This window comes from Gopherus evgoodei, chromosome 4 (genome assembly GCF_007399415.2).
Source record: "Gopherus evgoodei ecotype Sinaloan lineage chromosome 4, rGopEvg1_v1.p, whole genome shotgun sequence".
NCBI classification, from domain to species: domain Eukaryota; kingdom Metazoa; phylum Chordata; order Testudines; family Testudinidae; genus Gopherus; species Gopherus evgoodei.
Genome location: NC_044325.1, coordinates 66,711,017 through 66,730,119, shown reverse-complemented (window position 1 = coordinate 66,730,119; position 19,103 = coordinate 66,711,017). Strand labels below are relative to the sequence as shown.

Genomic DNA, 19,103 nt, shown 5'->3' with positions numbered 1-19,103 from the left:
AAAGGTTAGTACAGGCGTTCAGCCCTTGAAAGGGTGGGTAGTTTAAATATGCAGGTTGTTTGAGTCTTCAGTATGTACTACTAGGCTGAAGCTTGTCTAGTAGCAGCACCCTCTATCAAACAGTAACTTGTTGAAGGCAACAGTACCTGCAACAATATTTCAAATTCTGGCATCCAGAAGCTAGACAATATAATGGGGCCAATGAACTAAGTACAGTACTGCCTTTTAAAAGCAGACCTATAGGAACAAAATATACTCTTGCCCTCTCTAACCTGAACAAAAAAGTGATAGCTTGTTTAAGTAACAGCTGAGGAACAGCAGAAGCACCAATGAATGGTCTATGCTATATTATACTTCAAGCAGTACAGACCACCAGTCTTATAAAAGCAGCAAAGAATCCTGTGGCACCTTATTGACTAACAGACATTTTGGAGCATGAGCTTCGTCGGATGCATGCCTCATCTGACGAAGTGGGTCACCCATGAAAGCTCATGCTCCAAAATGTCTGTTAGTCAATAAGGTGCCACAGGATTCTTTGCTGCTTTTACAGATCTAGACTAACACAGCTACCCCTCTGATACTTGACACCAATCCTATGAAGCTGTTGCCTAGGTACTGCTGTATGGAGCACAGACACAATCTTCCACTTTCTCCCACACAAATAGTCCATATTAAAGCAGCAATAGTCCTCCATTGTTTATGGCTTGCACATGGGCAAGCTTATTACATTTTTGGTGGTGTACTTATTCACCATTTTAAGTTGCAGGTGGCTTTACTGGATGAGCAAGAAAAAAAAAGGGGGGGAGGGTGTAGATTCCTTTCTTCCTTTTCCCTCAGCTATAGCAAAGTCCACACGCTACTCCCATTTCTATTTGCTTAGGACATTCTTTCCTGAATAGTGCTTTTCTCTGGCATATGCAGCAGGAAAGTGTTTTGTTTATCTTAGATGGGAACTGTGTCCGTTATCTTTTGTAGAAAGTGTGACCTCCTTCAATAGGTGAATGGCAGCTGATAGCCAGTGTTTTTGGGGAACCTTTTTCAGAAATTAGAAAAAAACCTCAGCCTCTGCAGTGGACAATTTGACTTGCCTTCCAGCCTGAATTAGCACTTCTAGTGTAACTTTCCCTTTGCAATGGGTCACTGTCACATAACACGAAACAGAATTACATCAGGTTTATAAAGCAGTTTAAAGGAAAACAGCATGCAAGGGATCATCAAGTAAATAAAACAGTGAAAACATTTGAGGAGATCCCACATCCTCAGGGTCACTATTAATTCTGATCACAATGGGAGTAGCTCCATTAGATGACATAAAACAGCCTCCTTTGCCTCCTGCAGGACAACCAACCACTTGTCAGATCAAAGGCAAAACAGCGAAAAGGCATGCAAGTCAGAGAGGAGCCATTTCACATCTGTCACTTTGAACTGGTCAGCAGCGATAGCCTTATTCTGTAATGTATATCCTTGTATTACTATACCTTGCTTCTACTAACACTAAGATTTCTGAGGTACAGGATACAGACCACATTTGAGTACGCTAACAAATGTAATCTGTATATGCCTCAGCAGTCTCCTTGTATTTTCTTTATACATTCTTTCCACTCACCCCTTTAAGACATAGTTCACTTGTCCTTTTCTCTGTATTCCTGTCTGTACGATGCCTCACAGTTCCTTCCAATTCTTGTGCACCTGTTTTCCCCCCTCACCTGTACCCACATAAGCAGCCTGGTGGTTAAATGTTGCATCTTCCAATTCAGCCTAAATTAGTATTGACTGCAACTAACTGCATATGTAAAATGAGGCTGGCAGCTTCAAAGTATAGTACCTACTGGCCACATGTCCACATTACAAGCCACAACTAGCATTTATTGGTAGTGTCAGAAGACAAAAGATGAAATGATGAAACAACAGCAGTCATTTTATAGACAAGTAGGGAGACTACATTAGTCTAGTGCAGGGGTCGGCAACCTGCAGCACGTGGGCTGATTTTTAGTGGCACACTGCTGCCAGTGGGGTCCCAGCATGGATTACAGAACCCCAGTCCAGCAGGATGAGCTGCTCAGCCCACTGCTGGTTTGGGGTTCCAGCTGCCGCCTCTGCTGCCAGTCTGGCATGTGAAACCTTAAATTAATGAGGACTTGGCACACCATTTCTCAAAAGGTTGCTGATCCCTGGTTTAGTGTATTACTCTTCTATAGGAGTAATTTACATACTTAAAATTATTCTTATCCACTCTTACTGTCAGTCTTTCTCCCATCTCAAAGCTGTTGCCATCTGATCTACAATTATCTACCACCTTTTATCTCCTTTATCAAGCCTCTTAATTTCTCTCCCCAGCTGTATTTGCAGATACTATTTTTATAAAAGGCACTTCACAAACTAGAATTTTGTTGTGGCAGATCCAGAACAAAAACTGGAGTACTTTTGATAGCACAACAAGTCAGGCTATGCAGACAGTCAGCTCACAGGCCAGGCTTTGTATAATAGAGTGGTGTTTAAAGGTGATGGAGTATAGGAAAAAAGGGTAAATCCTTAGAGTGCACTTCGACTGGATTGAGGTGAGTTGGTGGACATTTTTCATCACCAGAACTTCGATTTGGCAAAAATTTTAAAAAGAAAAAGTTCAGTACTGCTACTTTTGCTTTGTCATCCTATGACAGAGAAAGCTGGATCTTTCAACATCTGCTTTGAGAGATGGAAAGAAAGGTGGAAACACTTCACATACGCAACTGCTTGCTACTAATTACAACTTTATACAACACTTTAGGTAAGGAGTATGCCAGGGAATGAATGGAGAACTATTTAAAAAGGAACATTTTCTGAACCTGCTCCCACCACTTGAGTTCTCCACTTTTCAGTACTGGGACCTCCAAGTAAGATGAAAGGTTAAAATTGCAGGAAGTGAAAACTTAGTGGTAACTACTTAGTTCTGTCAAATTGTCCAAAGGCAGGAGATTGGACTGTGTATAGGTTAAAACAATATTAATTAATGGAAAGTACTTAATAATAAACAAACTATACTGAGTTATAGAATTCTATATTTGTTCATACACAATACATAAGTTTAACAGTGACTAAAAGCAACAATTGAAATAATCTTCATTTTTAATGCCATTAAGAATCAGATTTGCTGTGAGAAAAATGCATATAAATTGTTTATTCTGTCCAGCAAGTACAATGAACAAGTATGATGTGTGATAGGATAAATGCTTCTAACAGGCAATGCCAAAAGACAGTATTGCTGTGCAGTTTGCTCTGGAACATTAAGGTACTGACTCCCTCAAGGACCAGATCTGCGTCCATTATAAAACAAATGTTAGTATTCAGCTAATAACCAAGCTATATCCCAGTGCTATGTCACATTGACACACAAGAGTTGTAGGTGAATCCCAGATAAGCTACATAAACATGAATAGTGTCATGCAGGGCACAATTTTAAGCTGTGATATTAATCTTCGATGTACTCAATGCAGCATCCTCTTAGCCAACGTACCTAGTAGCTGTTATAATAGCTTGGGGAAATCAGACATGAGGTAAAATGTTGTAATAATGAAAGGGAGGGGGAAAAGAAAAAAGTGTTCCAAGGAATTACAGCAGATGAGTTCTGCAATGTTATAAGTGGAACAGTTTAAGTCTTCCATTCCCAGCAGTAGATCACTACCTTTAAGTTAAAAAAAGAAGCAAAAGGCATGCTCTATACAAAAGGTTCTTTCAAGTAAGCCTCTTAAATTGGTACAAGAAAGTCTTATTGGGTACTGTAATCCCTTAAATTTCACATGCTGGGGATTTTATTGTACCAGTAGGCAATGGCACCACAAATGGTGGGTGGGTGTGTCCTTAGCTACTAATAGGATTAACATACAGTTAATTTTATTAAAAATCCATTTTCCTTCTAGTTGTTTTGGAAGCCACAGAGGACAACAGTCAACCCCAGAGAAATTTCCATCACCCACAAAAGATTGTTTCACTTAAGCCTTATTCATACTAGATTTTCCATAAAATTTGACCTGGCTTTCTGCTTCTTGTACATAGCAGTCCTCCCTTTTCTTTGTCATAGTCAGAATTCATTTATAGTAGCCCCTTGAGTGCACTGATAACTGGGATGCGTAGTGGTGTTGCACTCCCATCATTTAAGGAATTACCAAATTACTCATCTAAATCTTTGCAGGTTATAGTCCTATCCCTCTGCCCCAGGATTTTCTACAAAAATGTTGGACAACTACCCTGCAAAGAATAAATAAGCTTGAATGTAATTAATTTGGTCATTCCTCAACTAAATCACTGGGGGAGGAGGGGATTCCAAACTAACATTCAAATATCACAGCTTATGTTATTTGAAAATTATCACTTTCCCTTTCAACCTACAGAAAACTCATAACTATTTCACTCCACCTCTCAAATTAGAATCTTGAGAATAAGATTGGCTACATTTATTGGAAGACAAAAAATGAATCCACATCTATTTTCCCTGTGAATGATTTTGTTTGGACTCTAGCTGAATGGGGTATTCTCCATTATGAGAAGGAATCTCAGCATTACCACCACAGATATCTTGGATTTGGAACATTTTACATTGCAGATTCTGAAGTCCAATCCATAAACTGATTTATTATAGTAAAGAGAGCAAGCATCTTATTCCCAGAACAGGGTAAGAAGGGAGGAACAGATATATAGTTCCTTCATATAAAGCATTCGTTATAGCAAGGTGCTATTTCAGAATGTTCTACTCATTGTGACATGTTGCCAAGCAAAAATTTAACTTGATAAAATATAACTTTTTGAATAAGTGGACAGCAGCTATCAGGTATATATCTTAATTTAAATTAAGATTAGGTGGGAAAGTAGCACATGCATAGTTCAGAAGTATCATACAGAATAGAGGGTGAATTATGGTGTATACATGGTTTAAAAACTAAAAGACCAAGAAAACTGTACTTAAGTGTGAAGAAATTTGTTCTCCCTCATTCATTATTTTAATATCCATTCAGAGGTTTTAAAAGTTGCCCCTAACACACTGTGGGGGAACAGAACTCTGTGAGATTTGTGGTACTGCAGCAGAGAAAGGCACAAGCCAAATTCCAGGGAGAATTGACAGAGGTGAATTTGACATGGAATCCAGATGGGACATTTATTTGCATGCTTACTATAGGTGGTCAGATTCAGAGTTTGTCTGATGTTTTCCTGGAGACTTAAGTTTTCAATTAATCTTACATTTTTATCTAAAGCTTTGTTGAGCCTACTTTTAAAGGAAATATTTAGAAGCTCGATATAAAATCATTTCCATTGCATAAATATGGGAACAGAGTTATTTTCTTCTGTTCAAGAGTAAAATAGGTGCATTGTGTTTAAAATCAATTATATACAATAAAGAATTAACACAAAATGCAGCATAATCTGTTAACCGTGGTCTCTACATCAACATCATGTCACATTCAAAGAACGAAAATGCATATGTTCCCCTCCCATTTCCTTCAAATTACAGTGTGTACGTTTTAAAGTCCTCAACCACAAGTAGGCCAGAACTTCTTAAATTTGGTAGTTTATATATGGACTGGAAATTAAACTAAGTGTCCTTAAAACCTTGGTTATCCTGCTGAACTAAGAAATACAAGTAATAAGCATCACCAAGTTCCTATTTTAGTGAGAATGCACAACTCTAAGTGAAGTAATTAAAAAACCCAAAAACTTGTGGAAAGGTTGGAGAGGAGACTTTACAACTACGAACCCAAAATTATACCACCCTGTTTATTCCATTTTAAATAGAATACTTTGTGTTGTGAGGGAGAATAAGAGAAAGTTTTACAACTTTGAGAATTTTCTAAGCCCTGAGCAGGTTTAAGAAGGTAGGGCAGATGATTAGGAGCTATGTTGTTGCTCTGATGGAGTCAAAGCAAAATCTTCACACAAGGATAAGAAAAGGATGTACTATAAAAAGCAACCTGCTGCACTTGCTTCCCGACTTCGCTACCCCTGTTTTGAAATACAGAAAATTTCACAGATATGAAAATGACGACTTGCAGCTGGAGAAAGACACTGGACAATGGCAGAAAACTCATTAATTATCAATGAGTTTCTTGGCTCGGACATTGGCTTGCTCAATACGATCTCTGTTGGTATCCGCCTGAAAAAGGAAAAGCATGTGTTAGAATTGCAGGTGACTGAAGACTAGTACATCCTAAGAAAGCTTTAACAAAAACATTTTTAGTCTAATGTTAAAATTTATCTAATACATATCTTAAGGAAAGTTTTTATACATGTGGGTATAATCCTTAAATTGTCCAAAAGTAAAAAAGGTTGGTTTAAAAAAAAAAAGTAAAAAATGTCAAAATTTCTTTGCGGACTTGACTACAGAAGTACAAGATGCTACCATTGGGATAGGTAGGAGCAAAACTAGAGCTCTTACCGATTGGCTCAGCAGGGGCTGGTAGTTTTGCAAAAGCAGAATGATCAGAGGGAAGAAGTCGAATCTCTCTAGCAAGCCCCACAAGGCAACTCAATAAATAAAATGACTGGCTTCAGTGAACTGGAGGAATTAAGGGAAGAGATTTGAGGATGTGGAGGAGAATCCACCACCAAAACAAAAATGGGATTTTTCCCCCCTACTTAATTTCTTCCATAGAAAATGGTAATCCTCAAAGCTCCTGTGGCACAACTTCTCAACATTAAAAATATATACCACAGTACTCAGACCTTAGAATATAGGAGAAATTAAGCCATTCACGCAAAATGAGCAGAAGGATGCACTGCCAACTGAAAATGATTAATCTAAAAACACTAAGAAAAGAATTGGTAAGGTATGTTGTATAAAACAGACTCCCCTGAGTCTTTTGACTGTACTGTTGTCATAACAATATGGTCTTGGCAAAAAAATTACGGTAAGATTGCAAACACCTATAATTAAACTAAAGCATCAAGAATCAGCCAATTCCATCAGGCGATTAGCAGTGTTCTTAGCTCTCTCAAAGAAAGATCAAAGCTCCACAGATTTTGAGGCAAGAATGGACCATTCTGATCATCTAGTCTGACTTGCATAACACAGGCCACAGAACCTGACCCAGTAATTTCAGCATTAAACCCATAGTGTCTAGTTGAGCCAAGGCATCTTTTAGACAGACATCCAATCTTGGTTTAAAAAAAACCAAACTCTGGAGACTGCACTACACCTTTAGATAAGCAATTCCAATGGTTAATTATCCTCACTATTAAAAATTTGTACTTTATTTCTAGTCCAATTTTGTCTAGGCTGAGTTTCTAGACATTTAATCTTATGTCTTTGTCCACCAGATTAAAAAGTATTTTACTGTCAGAACGTTGTCCCCCTGTAGAGACTTACAGACTGGTCAAGTCACCTGTTAACCTCCTCTCTGCTAAAATAGGTTGATTTTCTTTAGGCTGGTAACGCAGGTTTTCCAGACCTCGAATAATTCTTTTAGTTCTTTTCTGCATGTTTTCCAATTTGTCTACAATCTTTTAAAAGTGCGGGTATAAGAATTGGACAGTACAGTATTCTAGTAACAGTCTAAATAAAGCCATATACATTGGCAACACTACCATTCTACTGTATATTCAATAGCAAAAAACCTATGTTAATGCAGAGGTAAGGTTACTTCGTGTTCTGCAATGGGATAACATACCACTGAGTTGAGCAAAACTCAAACTTCCGAAAAACCAGGAAATGCACAGTTAAGATTGCTGACAGAGGACAGAGTAAAGGTTGCATGGCAATGCCCCAATATGCCCTGTTATCACTCATCTTTACTCTGCCAACCCCACAGCTGCTGAAGGGTGGAAGCTCTTCTTCACCTCCTTTTACAACCCATTCACTCTCACCCAGAAGATCCCATCTAACACTATTAAAGGATAAAAAGGAAAAAAAAAGTTACCCACATCACCTTTTCTCAGTTTCCCTCAAGCTAGCAGTAGCCAAAGGGAATTATTTGCATATTCTCCAAGCGCAGTCAGTGTACCTACACTAAATGGTGAAGGCCTGCTTGGTAAAAGTGTGTTTGTGATACGAGGCTATATGTGGTTTACTTTGAGGTGTGTGGCAAAGCCTTGATTATAAGAGATCTCTTTTTGCACCCTCTGACATGTCTAAGTAAAAGGAAGAGCTGCATATGTACCTTCAGGATCCAGTATGTATCATTTCAATGCGGAATAGTCTACATTATGATTACCAGGGTACAGGAGTTATTATAAAGGATGTTAGCAGTGAGTCTGGACATGAGAGCAGTCTAAGTATTTACTATCTACATGCACTCCATGTAAAATGAGTGTGGTCAGTGTCAGGCATAGCTGTACTGAATTGTCAAGGCAGTACTTAACTCTGCTTCACAGAGGTGTGTTTGCAAGATCTGTGGAATACTCTGAGGAACGTGACAGAGCTGTGACTGTGATAAGATATCTAGGTTTTGTACCCTCATGTGTGAAGACAGGGAAGAGATACATGTTCAGGATGCAATATGCTTCATTATTTCTATGCAGAATTGTGCACGTTGCCAGTAGCAGAGCATAGGGCTTTTATTATAAAGGAGATTGTCAGCAGTGAGGTGGAATCTGAAAAGATTCTAATGCTTTAATGATGCTTAAATGAAAATGAGATGGTATTCTGTGAGTAAGCATAAGGGAGTTGTAAAAGCCTGTGAAGTGATTCTTAAACACGTGGTATTTGTTCTGAGGAGTTGGCTAAGTGTGTGAATGTACACTAGAAACCTCCTGAATCTTATAGTGCCAAGGGCCAGTGTGAGTATGTGAATAGTGAGGCATTACTCAAAAGAGGGCAGAGGGAAGGTTATGTGGGCAACTCCCCACCGACCACCAGGCACCATTTTGTCCTTTAATAGTGTTAGATGGAATCCTGTGGATGAGTGAAGGGATTGTAAAAGGAAGTGAAGAATTTGTACGTTTTAGCAACGGCATGTTTGGCAGAGTAAAGGTGTGTTCGTTAACTGGGCATAGTGGATCATTGCTGAAGAGTTAAGGTCACATTTCCTTTGTGGGGGAAATTAGATATGCAGATTTTTTTTTGGGGGGGAGCATTAGGGGACAGTGGATTGGGGCAATGAACTGTGCATTTCCTAGTTTTCAGAAGCTTGAGTTTTGCTGAACTCAGTATTCTGCAAGGGGATGACATACCACCACCGTAACTGTGTTAGCATAGTTTTTTGCCACTGAATTTTCTAGTTTTTTGAACAGGAAGAGATACTAGGAGTTAGTTGTTATTTAGGCAGTTGTACTTATGATCTATAAATTTGCATACTGAGCTAGCTGTCCTTATCTTCCCACAGCCCTGCTTCGAAACATCTCTGAAGCCATGCCTGTGATCCATTCAATGTGTTCGCTCTGCTCCACCGTGGCCCCTTCCCCACTACTGTGCCTAGGCCTCCCCTCTGTAAACAGGGAACACATCTCCCCGAAATCTTCACTCCCTGGTATACAAATGTTTTGATTGCAGTTAATTGCCCCCTCCTATAACTTGACTCACATACAGTGCCTGGAGTGAAGGAGAACTAGGTTACAATGGAAGTTTTGGGGTCCCAGAAGGTTGGAGTGCACTGGCAGCACTGTGGTACAGGGCAGGGGCCATACGCCTATATGTTCCCTTACATGAGCCCCCAACTTCCCTTGCCTCCCTTGCTGCAGCCCCAAACACCTCTCCCTATATTGCCCCACTCCTCTGCCCCCTAATGCCTCTTCAGGAAATATTTGCAAGTCTAATCCCACCCCCCAAAAGGCTTTGATTACATTCCCCCAAAATAAAACTACCACCCATGACTCCAAATTGCAGCAACCTCCAGCCCCATAGTCCAAAACTCCTTTTGTCTTAGATGGAGGGTTCTGAGATAACTTATCCTTAGTTCTGCTAATTGATGGTTGTGAACTTGCCCTCCAATCTGAATGTGGATGAAATCACAGACCTGTCATTAGTACCTCTCAGCTTAATAGAAAGCAGCAAAAGGAAACTTTTTGGGGGCCCATTTCTCTTGGCTAAGGGACCCCAAATTTGGATGATTAATACCACCCAACATCCCCGTGAAGCACACTAAATGTCAGAGCAATCTGAACTGTTGGAATTTTAGAGCACTTACAAGAGTTGAGTTTAAAGCACATAAAATGGGGGGCAGGGATGGAAACCCCTCTACCCATTTCTTTGTATTGGCACATGCATAGTATGTGGGGGGTGGGGGAGAGGTATAGTATTTAATACTGTTCTCAGTTTGGGTCCTCCAAACATTCAGTAAGTGGCATGCATCATCTTGGGTAAAACTTGACAGATTGAGACCGTTTTGACCTGTACCACATCAATAGTTTGATATCTAACTCTGGGCAAACAAACCCACTTAGAAACTTTTTTTAAATGGTAATTCTTTTGGAGGCTTGGGATTATATAACCAGAACCTCTGGCTCAAATTACTCCAAAATTTAGGTTACTAACCATAACCTGCATCCTCCTGAGGCATGCCAAAATTTCAAAGAAATTTGATTATGCATGTTGATTTTAGAGGATTTAGAAAGGTCAACCTTTAAACAGATGTCATGACACAACATTAACTATAATGGTGCTCCCACACTACTATAATTCCTCACCTTCTGCATTCAAAAGTCACATGCCCTCAGCCACCACAATACACCAATAGGTCACATTCAGTTGTGTAGGATTTATAGTCCTTTTGAGTCACTGTCTTCCAAAATACAGTCTCCCATCTCTTAAGTATGACCTATGTTCTTGATTCTTAGATTGTGACCTTGTATTTAGCTATATTAAAATACATGTTCAAGTAAATCTAGTTTACTGTGCAACACAAATCACTCTGTAGAGCTGACCTGTCATTTCCATTTCACCAGCAATAATTTTGTTTTTCCCAGCTCATTGATAAAGATATCAAATAGCAATGGGTCAAGAATAGATCCTTGTGGGAACAGAACTAGATACACCCTCACTGGAGGATATTTCCCATTTATAATTATTTTGAGATATAAATCAGTCACTTTTTAATGCACTTTATGTGCACTACATTAATTACATATAGCACTAATTTGTTTTAAATAGACTGTCATATTGAACGAGTCAAATGCCCTACAAAAATCTAAGTATATTATGTCAGTTACCTTTGTCAAACAAATTTATAATCATTTAAGAAGTGATTGAGATCTATTAGTTGTCCATAAAATAGCGTTGACTGACATTTAATTATGCTGCAGTTGTCTAGATTTTTACTGGATAAAATCATGAAAAAGGCTAATATGGGATGAAGTCACTATCAAATTAACCAGTCTTGTTCCTGATATTTAACAAATGTCCTTATTGTAGCCATTTCACTATTGCTACTTTTTAGAGCTCGCCCTCAATTCCTCCCATTCTGATTACATGTAATATATACATAGTATTAGTACTGCTTTCCACTTCCTTTCTTAACCAGCATAGCTTTTCAAGAAATGAAAACATTTTTAGTGATTGCAGAATTGTGGTGGGTTTTTTTGTTTTTTTAAAAAGGGCCAATTTCTCAAAGCTGAAACCATTATGAGCAAAATGGATTATTTTTGTTTTAATTTTCTTCTAATCTCAGTGGTTATTAGGAGTTAAGAGAACTCTTCTAGATGCCAAAAAACACACCAAATATAGATATTACTGGGCAGAACTATATTCAGTTGGCACATAACTGTAATTAGGTCATTATCACTTGTAATATGCAATCATTAATTTTTAATTAGGTGATCAATTAATCTTTATCTGTCAGAATATAAAATTACTGTTAGCAGAGTGTAATACTTTGTTAGAGAGCTATAGATACGTTTAAGCAATTCAAAGATGTTTTTCTAGTCATAAGTGGCAACAAAGACCTCCTTTATACGTCCCCCAATTAGAACTCCCGTACGGTAACAGTTACCCCTCCCCTCCATACACACACATTGTAGCTAGATGTTGAAAGAGCCATCCTGCTCTCTAGTCTGATTTAGTGGTCTATTAAAGACTCCCACCAGTGACCAATCTTGTGATTTGTCAGTTACAACACTAATCCATCAGCATGACAGGTCCTGTGCTTCTGAATTGTGTAGACAGAGGATACCAAAGACATGCAATTATTTGAACAATAAAGTAAGATGCTGAATATGCTCAGGAACTGGTAGTAAAAGTTTAGTATGGTATGATTGCATACTCCTGATGCACTTGACCACTGCAAATGATCATAAAGGCAGCATGGTGAACCCATTAATTTAAGAGTATTCCATAATTCTTCTCTTGTATCACTATATCCAAGATGGAGATGGCAAGAACAGAATTATTTGGCTCTTACCTTCTCATTTATCCGGTCTATTCGCTTGTTTTGTGAATCAATCTCATTGCCCATATCCAAAGCCAGGTTTTTCAAGTTCCCCAGGATACTTCCCACCTGAGTGAGATTTTCATCCATCTCATCCTCTCTGGCATCGTTTGTAATCCTGTTGAAAGTACCAGGAGACCCCTGCGTTCAGGAACCAGAAAGTTGCTTCCCCGCTACCAAAATGCTGTTCAATAAACTTCCACTAAAACATCTCATCACAAGCCACATTTTCAGAGTGGGTGGGGGGGGGGGAATGCTTCACTTTAATACCACCTATTCCAGCAGGCAACCTGCTACTATCTGTCCAATTTCTTTCAGCAAAATGAATTTAAGGACAAAGTGGTTTTGTTAAAATTCAAAACAAAGAACCATTGGCAGATTATGCTCTACTCTATTAGAGAGGGATTCAAATCCTGTATCAGGTGCCCTTTCATTGTGACAGAGCAAATCCTAATGCAACATTCACCACAATAATTTGAGCACCAAGCTCATATGCATCCAGGGGCTAGTCAAGTGTAGTAATTATTCCCAGCACTGCATGCTATGAGGAGTGAAACTGCAGATATAAATCCCCAAGTGAAGGCAATTCATCAAAGGGCTTCCTTCCCAATTGACAGTAACGATTTATTATATAGCCACTCTAGTTGAATACATTCTGGGAGGAAGAAAGTGACTAAAAAAGGTATGTCAATGGCATACACGTTTGGTGGGGGAAAATGGATAAACATACCGTGTAATATATCCCCCACTTGCTCCTCCAGTGATCTGTGGCTGATTATTTGTTACACGTCCTGGCTGGCTGGATACAACACGGTCTGTTGAGTTCTCCACACCATCACCCCAGGTTGACTTGTATGACTTACCAGACTCAAAGTTCTTTGTTCTACCAAAAAAAGAGATAAACCCAAATATATGCTAAATCAACAGAGGATACCCGATTTTTTTCCCCAGGTGGCAAGGGAGGGAAAGAATTATTTCTTTCAGGGTGGGATTTTCAAAGGCACCCAAGTGATTTCATTGAAGTGTAGGACTGGTAGGGACCTCAACAGGACATCTAGTCCAATCCCCAGCACTCAAGGCAGGACTAAGGAATAACTAGTGTTTTGTCTAACCTATTCTTAAAAACCTCCAATTCATCTCCAATGACTGCGATTCTACAACTTCCCTAGGCAATTTGTTGCAGTGCTCAACTAGCTTGACAGTTGAGAAGTTTTTCCTAATGTCCAACCTAAACCTCCCTTGCTGCAATTTAAGCCCATAACCTCTGATGACAAGTCAAGAAGCAAAGGAGAACAATTTTTTACCCTCCTCCATGTAACAATTGTTTATGTTGTTTTACGTACTTGAAGACTTATGTCCTCCCTCAGTCTTCTTCAAAAGAAACAAACCCAGTTTTTCTAGACTTCTCACAGGACATATTTTCTAGACCATTTTGTTGCTTCTCTCTGAACTCTCTCCAATTTGTCCACGTCTTTACTGAAATGTGGTGCCCAGAACTGGACACAATACTCCAGATGAGACCTTATCAGCATGGAGTAGCGTGGAATAATTACTTCTCATGTCTTGCTTACGATGCTCCTGCTAATACATCCCAGAATGATGTTCAGGTTTATTTTTGCAGCAGTATCACATTGTTGATTCCTATTTAGTTTGTGATCCACTATAACCCCCTGATCTTTTTCTGTAGCATTCCTTCCTAAGCAGTTATTTCCCATTTTGTATGCATGCAATTGTTTGTTCCTTCCCAAGTGCGGTACTCTGCATTTATCCTTATTGAATTTCATTCTTTTTACTTCAGGCTATTTCTCCAGTTTGACCAGATCATTTTGAATTTTAATCCTATCCTCCGAAGTACCTGCAACCCCTTCCAACTTGGTTTCTAAAAACTTCATAAATGTACTCTGTCATTATCTAAATATTTTATGAAGATATTGAACAGAACCAGACCCAGGACTGATCCCTGCAGGACCCCACTGGAACTGCCCTTGCAGCTTGACAATGAACAACTGATAACTACTCTCTGGGAATGGTTTTCCAACCAGTTCTGCACCCATCTTATAGTAGCTCCATCTAGGCTATATTTCTTTAGTTTATGTATAAAGTGGTCATGCAGGACTGTACCAAAAGGCCTTACTTAAGTCAAGATATACCATGTTTACTGCTTCCCCCCCATCCATGAGGCTTGCTATCCTATCAAAGAAAGCTATTAGGTTGGTTTGTTATTTGTTCTTAACAAATCCATGTTGACTATTACTTAATCTTTTAGGAGTCTGCATATGCATTGCTTGATTATTTATTCCATTATTTTTCCGGGTACTAAGGTGGACTAGGTCAATAATTCCCTGGGTTGTCCTTATTCCTCTTATTGATTGGCACTCTTTGCCCTCTGGAATCTCTCCTGTCTTCCGTGAGTTTTTGAAGGTAATTGCTAATAACTCATCTCTTCAGTCAGCTCCGAGTATTACAGGATGTATTTCATCAGACCCTGCCGATCTGAAGACATCTAACTTGTCTAAGTAATTTTAAAATTTGTTCTTTCCCTGTTTTAGCCTCAGATCCCACCGAATTTTCATTGGCATTCATTATATTAAAACAACTGATCGCTAACCAACCTTTTTGGTGAAAACAAGGCAGGCATTTAGCACTTCCATATTTTCTGCTATTGTCTCCCCTGCCCCCGCCCCTCAATCCCCAATTGAGTAATGGGCATATCCTCTTCTTGAGCACTGAAAGTAAAAAGACTAGTGACTTTCAATAGCAGTTGTGCCGCTAAATCACTAATCCCTTGTCTATACTGCAGAGTTTTGTCACCCAAAGGCAGCTTCTGGCAGCAAAACAGTGGAGGTGTACAATGTCACTTTCGGCAACAAAATAAAACCTTGACGAGAGGCACAGGGCTTTTTGTGGCAAACTTAAAGCAACAAAGCATCACTGTGACATTGTCATTCATTATATTGCCAACTGGCTTCCCCCAGTATCCCACCATGCCTGCCATGACCACTCTGTTCCTGCTACACAAATATGTGCTCCTTCCCATTAAAGCTCCATAAAGGTCCGACAGTTAAGCATGCCACTCAGCTCCCACAACAAAAAGCAAATCATTAATGTGGACTGCTGCTCTCTCCCATACCATGAACTCAGAGGCAGGAAGAGAGAGAAGTAGTGAGTGAGTGAGAGAGAGAGAGAGACACTGCTGTGCAGAGTCAGGGAGGGAGGTGGGGGCTGATGTCAGGGGTTCCCCCCCCCCACTCCCTGCCTCAGGACAGGTTGCTTCCGATGGCTGTCTGAACTTAGAGACCACATGCTGACACAACTCTCTCACATACATACTCCCCCCACCCACTCTCTCTCACACGTCCCATCACACTCTCCCCCAGTGGCATTGCAGTGTACATCCCACTTCCCTCCCTATACACTTCAGTTGAAAAGCAGCTGGCAATCTAATAGGATGCCCAGGGAAGGATGTTATTGAGAAACCTGCATCACGTGATGCTATACCTGCCCCATGAGGCATTGCAAACTCTTCCCAAAGCACCCTGTTGCCAGTTGCACAGCTACCACAGTGCACTGCTCTTTGTGTTAATGCAAAAGCTGCTAGTGTGGATGCACTCAGCCAACACAAGGAGCTAGTGTTGACATGCAACAGCCGTTTTAATTAAAGCACTTCAATTAAAACAGCATAACTTTTGGCAAAAAAGAACTCTGCAGTGTACACACAAACACTGTGCTGCTTTAACTATACTGGTATAGTTAAAGCAATACCAAATACTATAACTATATTCTCCTTTTAGTATGGAAATAAATTATACAAGTATAAAGCATCTTTGTAGCAGTATAACTTCATTCACAGCAGGAGCTGTGGCACTATAAATATTTTGAGAGGAAAAGTTACCCCCTAACAAAAAGGGTTATACTGGTACAAAAGCTGTATTTAGACCAGGCCTTAACGCTTTTAAAAAATCAGATTTTAATCATCATTTTCTGCAACATCTTAGATACAAGACCATAGATGAACAGGGAAGCATAGTTATTTTGATTTGGACACAATCCTCAACAGGGGATGAGCAAGAGGTACCTTGAGGTTGAAGCAACCTTGGGAAACATTTGTGCACTTAGCTAGCATTTCAGATATATTCAAGAGATGATTTCCTGATGCCATCTCTCCTTGATTCTTCAGGTAGTTTTCCAGAAATAGATTCATGTGTTAAACACAAGACAAACTTAAGTCATACTTACCATTATGATTTTAGTGCATTATCCAAGAAAAAGCAAAGATGGCCTGATATGGCAAAAGCCCTATTATAACCATAGCAGCAGTGGCAAGGAGCTATGAAATACAACTTAAAAAGACAAGTAGATCTATAGACAAGTTAGAGAGGTTTCTGAAATTTTACACAGGTGTAATTTTTTAAAATTTTTAATAAAGAGGTTTTGTAACCACCCCATACATACTATGCTTGTTTGTTGATGGTCTCACTTGTGAGACTAAGGATTAAACTGGCCATTAAGCCTGAACTACCCTTTTCCTTCTAATTCTCCATTGGGCCAAACATTTGCAGGGCAGTATGGGGAAGCTTTCACTGGCACTATACCTATGCTGTAAATACAGGACTTCTGTCAGTGTGGCACCTTTCAAGAACACTAAGTTAAAGTTTAAAATTTTGCAGCACCTATTCAAAATGTTGTGATATAAAAGAAATGTGTCCTGGGAAGAAAAATGATAATAGCATCAGATGAAGACTGATGCTCTCGTTAGAATCTCTGCCTAAGTTTTAGCTGCAAAAATACAGGCAACATCACATTTGTTTTCTGGGAATGAGGAAAAGGGCAGACAACTCTAGCTTAGAAGAATGCCTCAGTTTTTGGTGAGAGCCCATGTAATACCACCCTTGGCAGAGCTCTACAAATACCAATGTAAACTGATGCATTCAGTCACATTTCTGGTATGGGGCTTATTCAGATCTGATCCCTTTTGTTTATTCACTCAAAGGAACTTGTTTTAGTAAGAAAAATTCATTTCTACTATTTTTTACTTGTTAGCACTGATGCAACAATTATGGGAGAGCATGCTGATTCTATTCTGGTTTCTGCAGGATTAATAAAGATTGCAATTCTTCAATGGGGTGGCACAGTTGTAAATAAAAGTAGAATTTGCCAAACAGAATGATGCATAAATCTGAACATGCAACTTTACTTTTACATCCCAGGTGGAGTTTTATGGTGCTGGACAGTAAGACCGACCAGCTTTTTATTTCTACAGGTTTGAGTGAGTCACTGAAATACAAACATGACTGCCACATTGGTATTTTTAAAAGTAATTTTCCAAACTATTACTCCATATTTGTAATAGTTTGACACCTTCCTGATAAGGAAGTCGATAAGTTTAAGATCCTAAACATCAACTGGTACAGCCCTGGTATTTACTGCCTCTCCTCAACGAGCTGGGTCAGAGTTAATAGGCTCCCATGCCTAATCCATTCTATAATGTGCTATCTAGAGACATGAATGATACACTGGAACACCACAAAACCACAGACAGTCACAACATGTCTTTCATGCAAACATCATGCCCATGCAAACACATACCCATTTAGAACATCACCTTAGACAGATGGTTAACAGTATAGGCTGTGGCCCAAGATTGACCTTGTCCTAAAGTCCGCTTTCACCAGTTAATTGAATCCAGCTTCTAGTGTTTAGTCTTCATTTTTATTAAGTAAGTGGAAGGTGGGTATGTTAGGAGAGAATGGAAAAAAGAACAGTAAAAAACCATCAAACATGCAAGCAAGTGGTTAGTGAGTTTTTTTCAGCTGAAGTCCTTTGCTTTCAAAAACAAAGTAGCTTTAAGTAATCTGAATAAAGTAGGGGAAGAAAAAGACAAATGTCTACTTGGGCGCACTCTGGTGTTTAAATTCAGCCTCTGTGAGGAAGACTGGCTATCCTAGTGCTCAACATTTATGTAAGATACCACTATACCACTCATAAGTGGGACATTGGGGTGAGAGGACTGTTAGCATTTTTCAGATCCACTCAGTACAGTTTCTCCTGCTCTTGACCTCATCACTGCTTTCCTAATACACCTCAGCACACTCCAAAACTTCCCAAGGCACCTCACTGTGAAAGTCACCTACCGGAATTAACATATTGGAAGTGCCACAAGCTCCATCACAAATACAGAGTATAGTCTTGATAGATGATCTGCTCAGATTCAATGGCACTAGAGGCGAATCACTTATTGGAAGTGGCCAATATGACAAATTCAGAAACCTGGACAGGATTGTAAACTTGCATCCTGTCAGTATCTCAGATATGTTAAGAATGAAGTTGCACATTGGTACAACAACTTTGTGTTGAGCTACATGCCAGATCAGAGCTATTTAACTTATCAAACTGTTGTAACAGAAGTCAACCTTTAGTCCTGAAAACCTCATGCTCATTTTAATTCAGGATGATGACGTAGCATTATGTGGTTCTGAATGAGACCCTCATGTAAGGGACTTGAATGTACAGTTTAACTACCTCACTTCCACTTCAATCATTGAAGAGATCCAGGCTCTCTTTTCGGCCCACAGATTGGACCCACAATAAAAATTTGCAAACACAATTCACTTCGGAAAGTATACATACAGAGAGTCTCCTTTCCTTCCCCTGCCATCCTAAGAGAGAGAGGCCTGTTTAGCCATTTTCTTTGTAAGATTCCCATAAATTCATTTAATACTTTAGAGCAGCTTAGAGATGATGACAACCAGTAGTAAAACTGCCTAGAGTACAAAGCATCCC

General features: G+C 39.4%; 1 protein-coding gene across 2 annotated transcripts in view; it reads right to left on the bottom strand.

Moving 5' to 3' along the window:
* Positions 1-3,021: 3,021 nt before the first annotated feature.
* Positions 3,022-19,103, bottom strand: part of SNAP23 (synaptosome associated protein 23) — a 42,262-nt gene continuing 26,180 nt past the window's right edge. For both annotated transcript variants that reach the window (XM_030559585.1, XM_030559586.1), the window contains exons 6-8: positions 13,054-13,206; positions 12,297-12,441; positions 3,022-6,121 (exon numbers count right to left, since the gene is read on the bottom strand). In XM_030559585.1, coding sequence (XP_030415445.1) covers positions 6,056-6,121; positions 12,297-12,441; positions 13,054-13,206 — 364 coding nt within the window. In that variant the 3' untranslated portion in view covers positions 3,022-6,055. The remainder of the gene's footprint in view (positions 6,122-12,296; positions 12,442-13,053; positions 13,207-19,103) is intronic.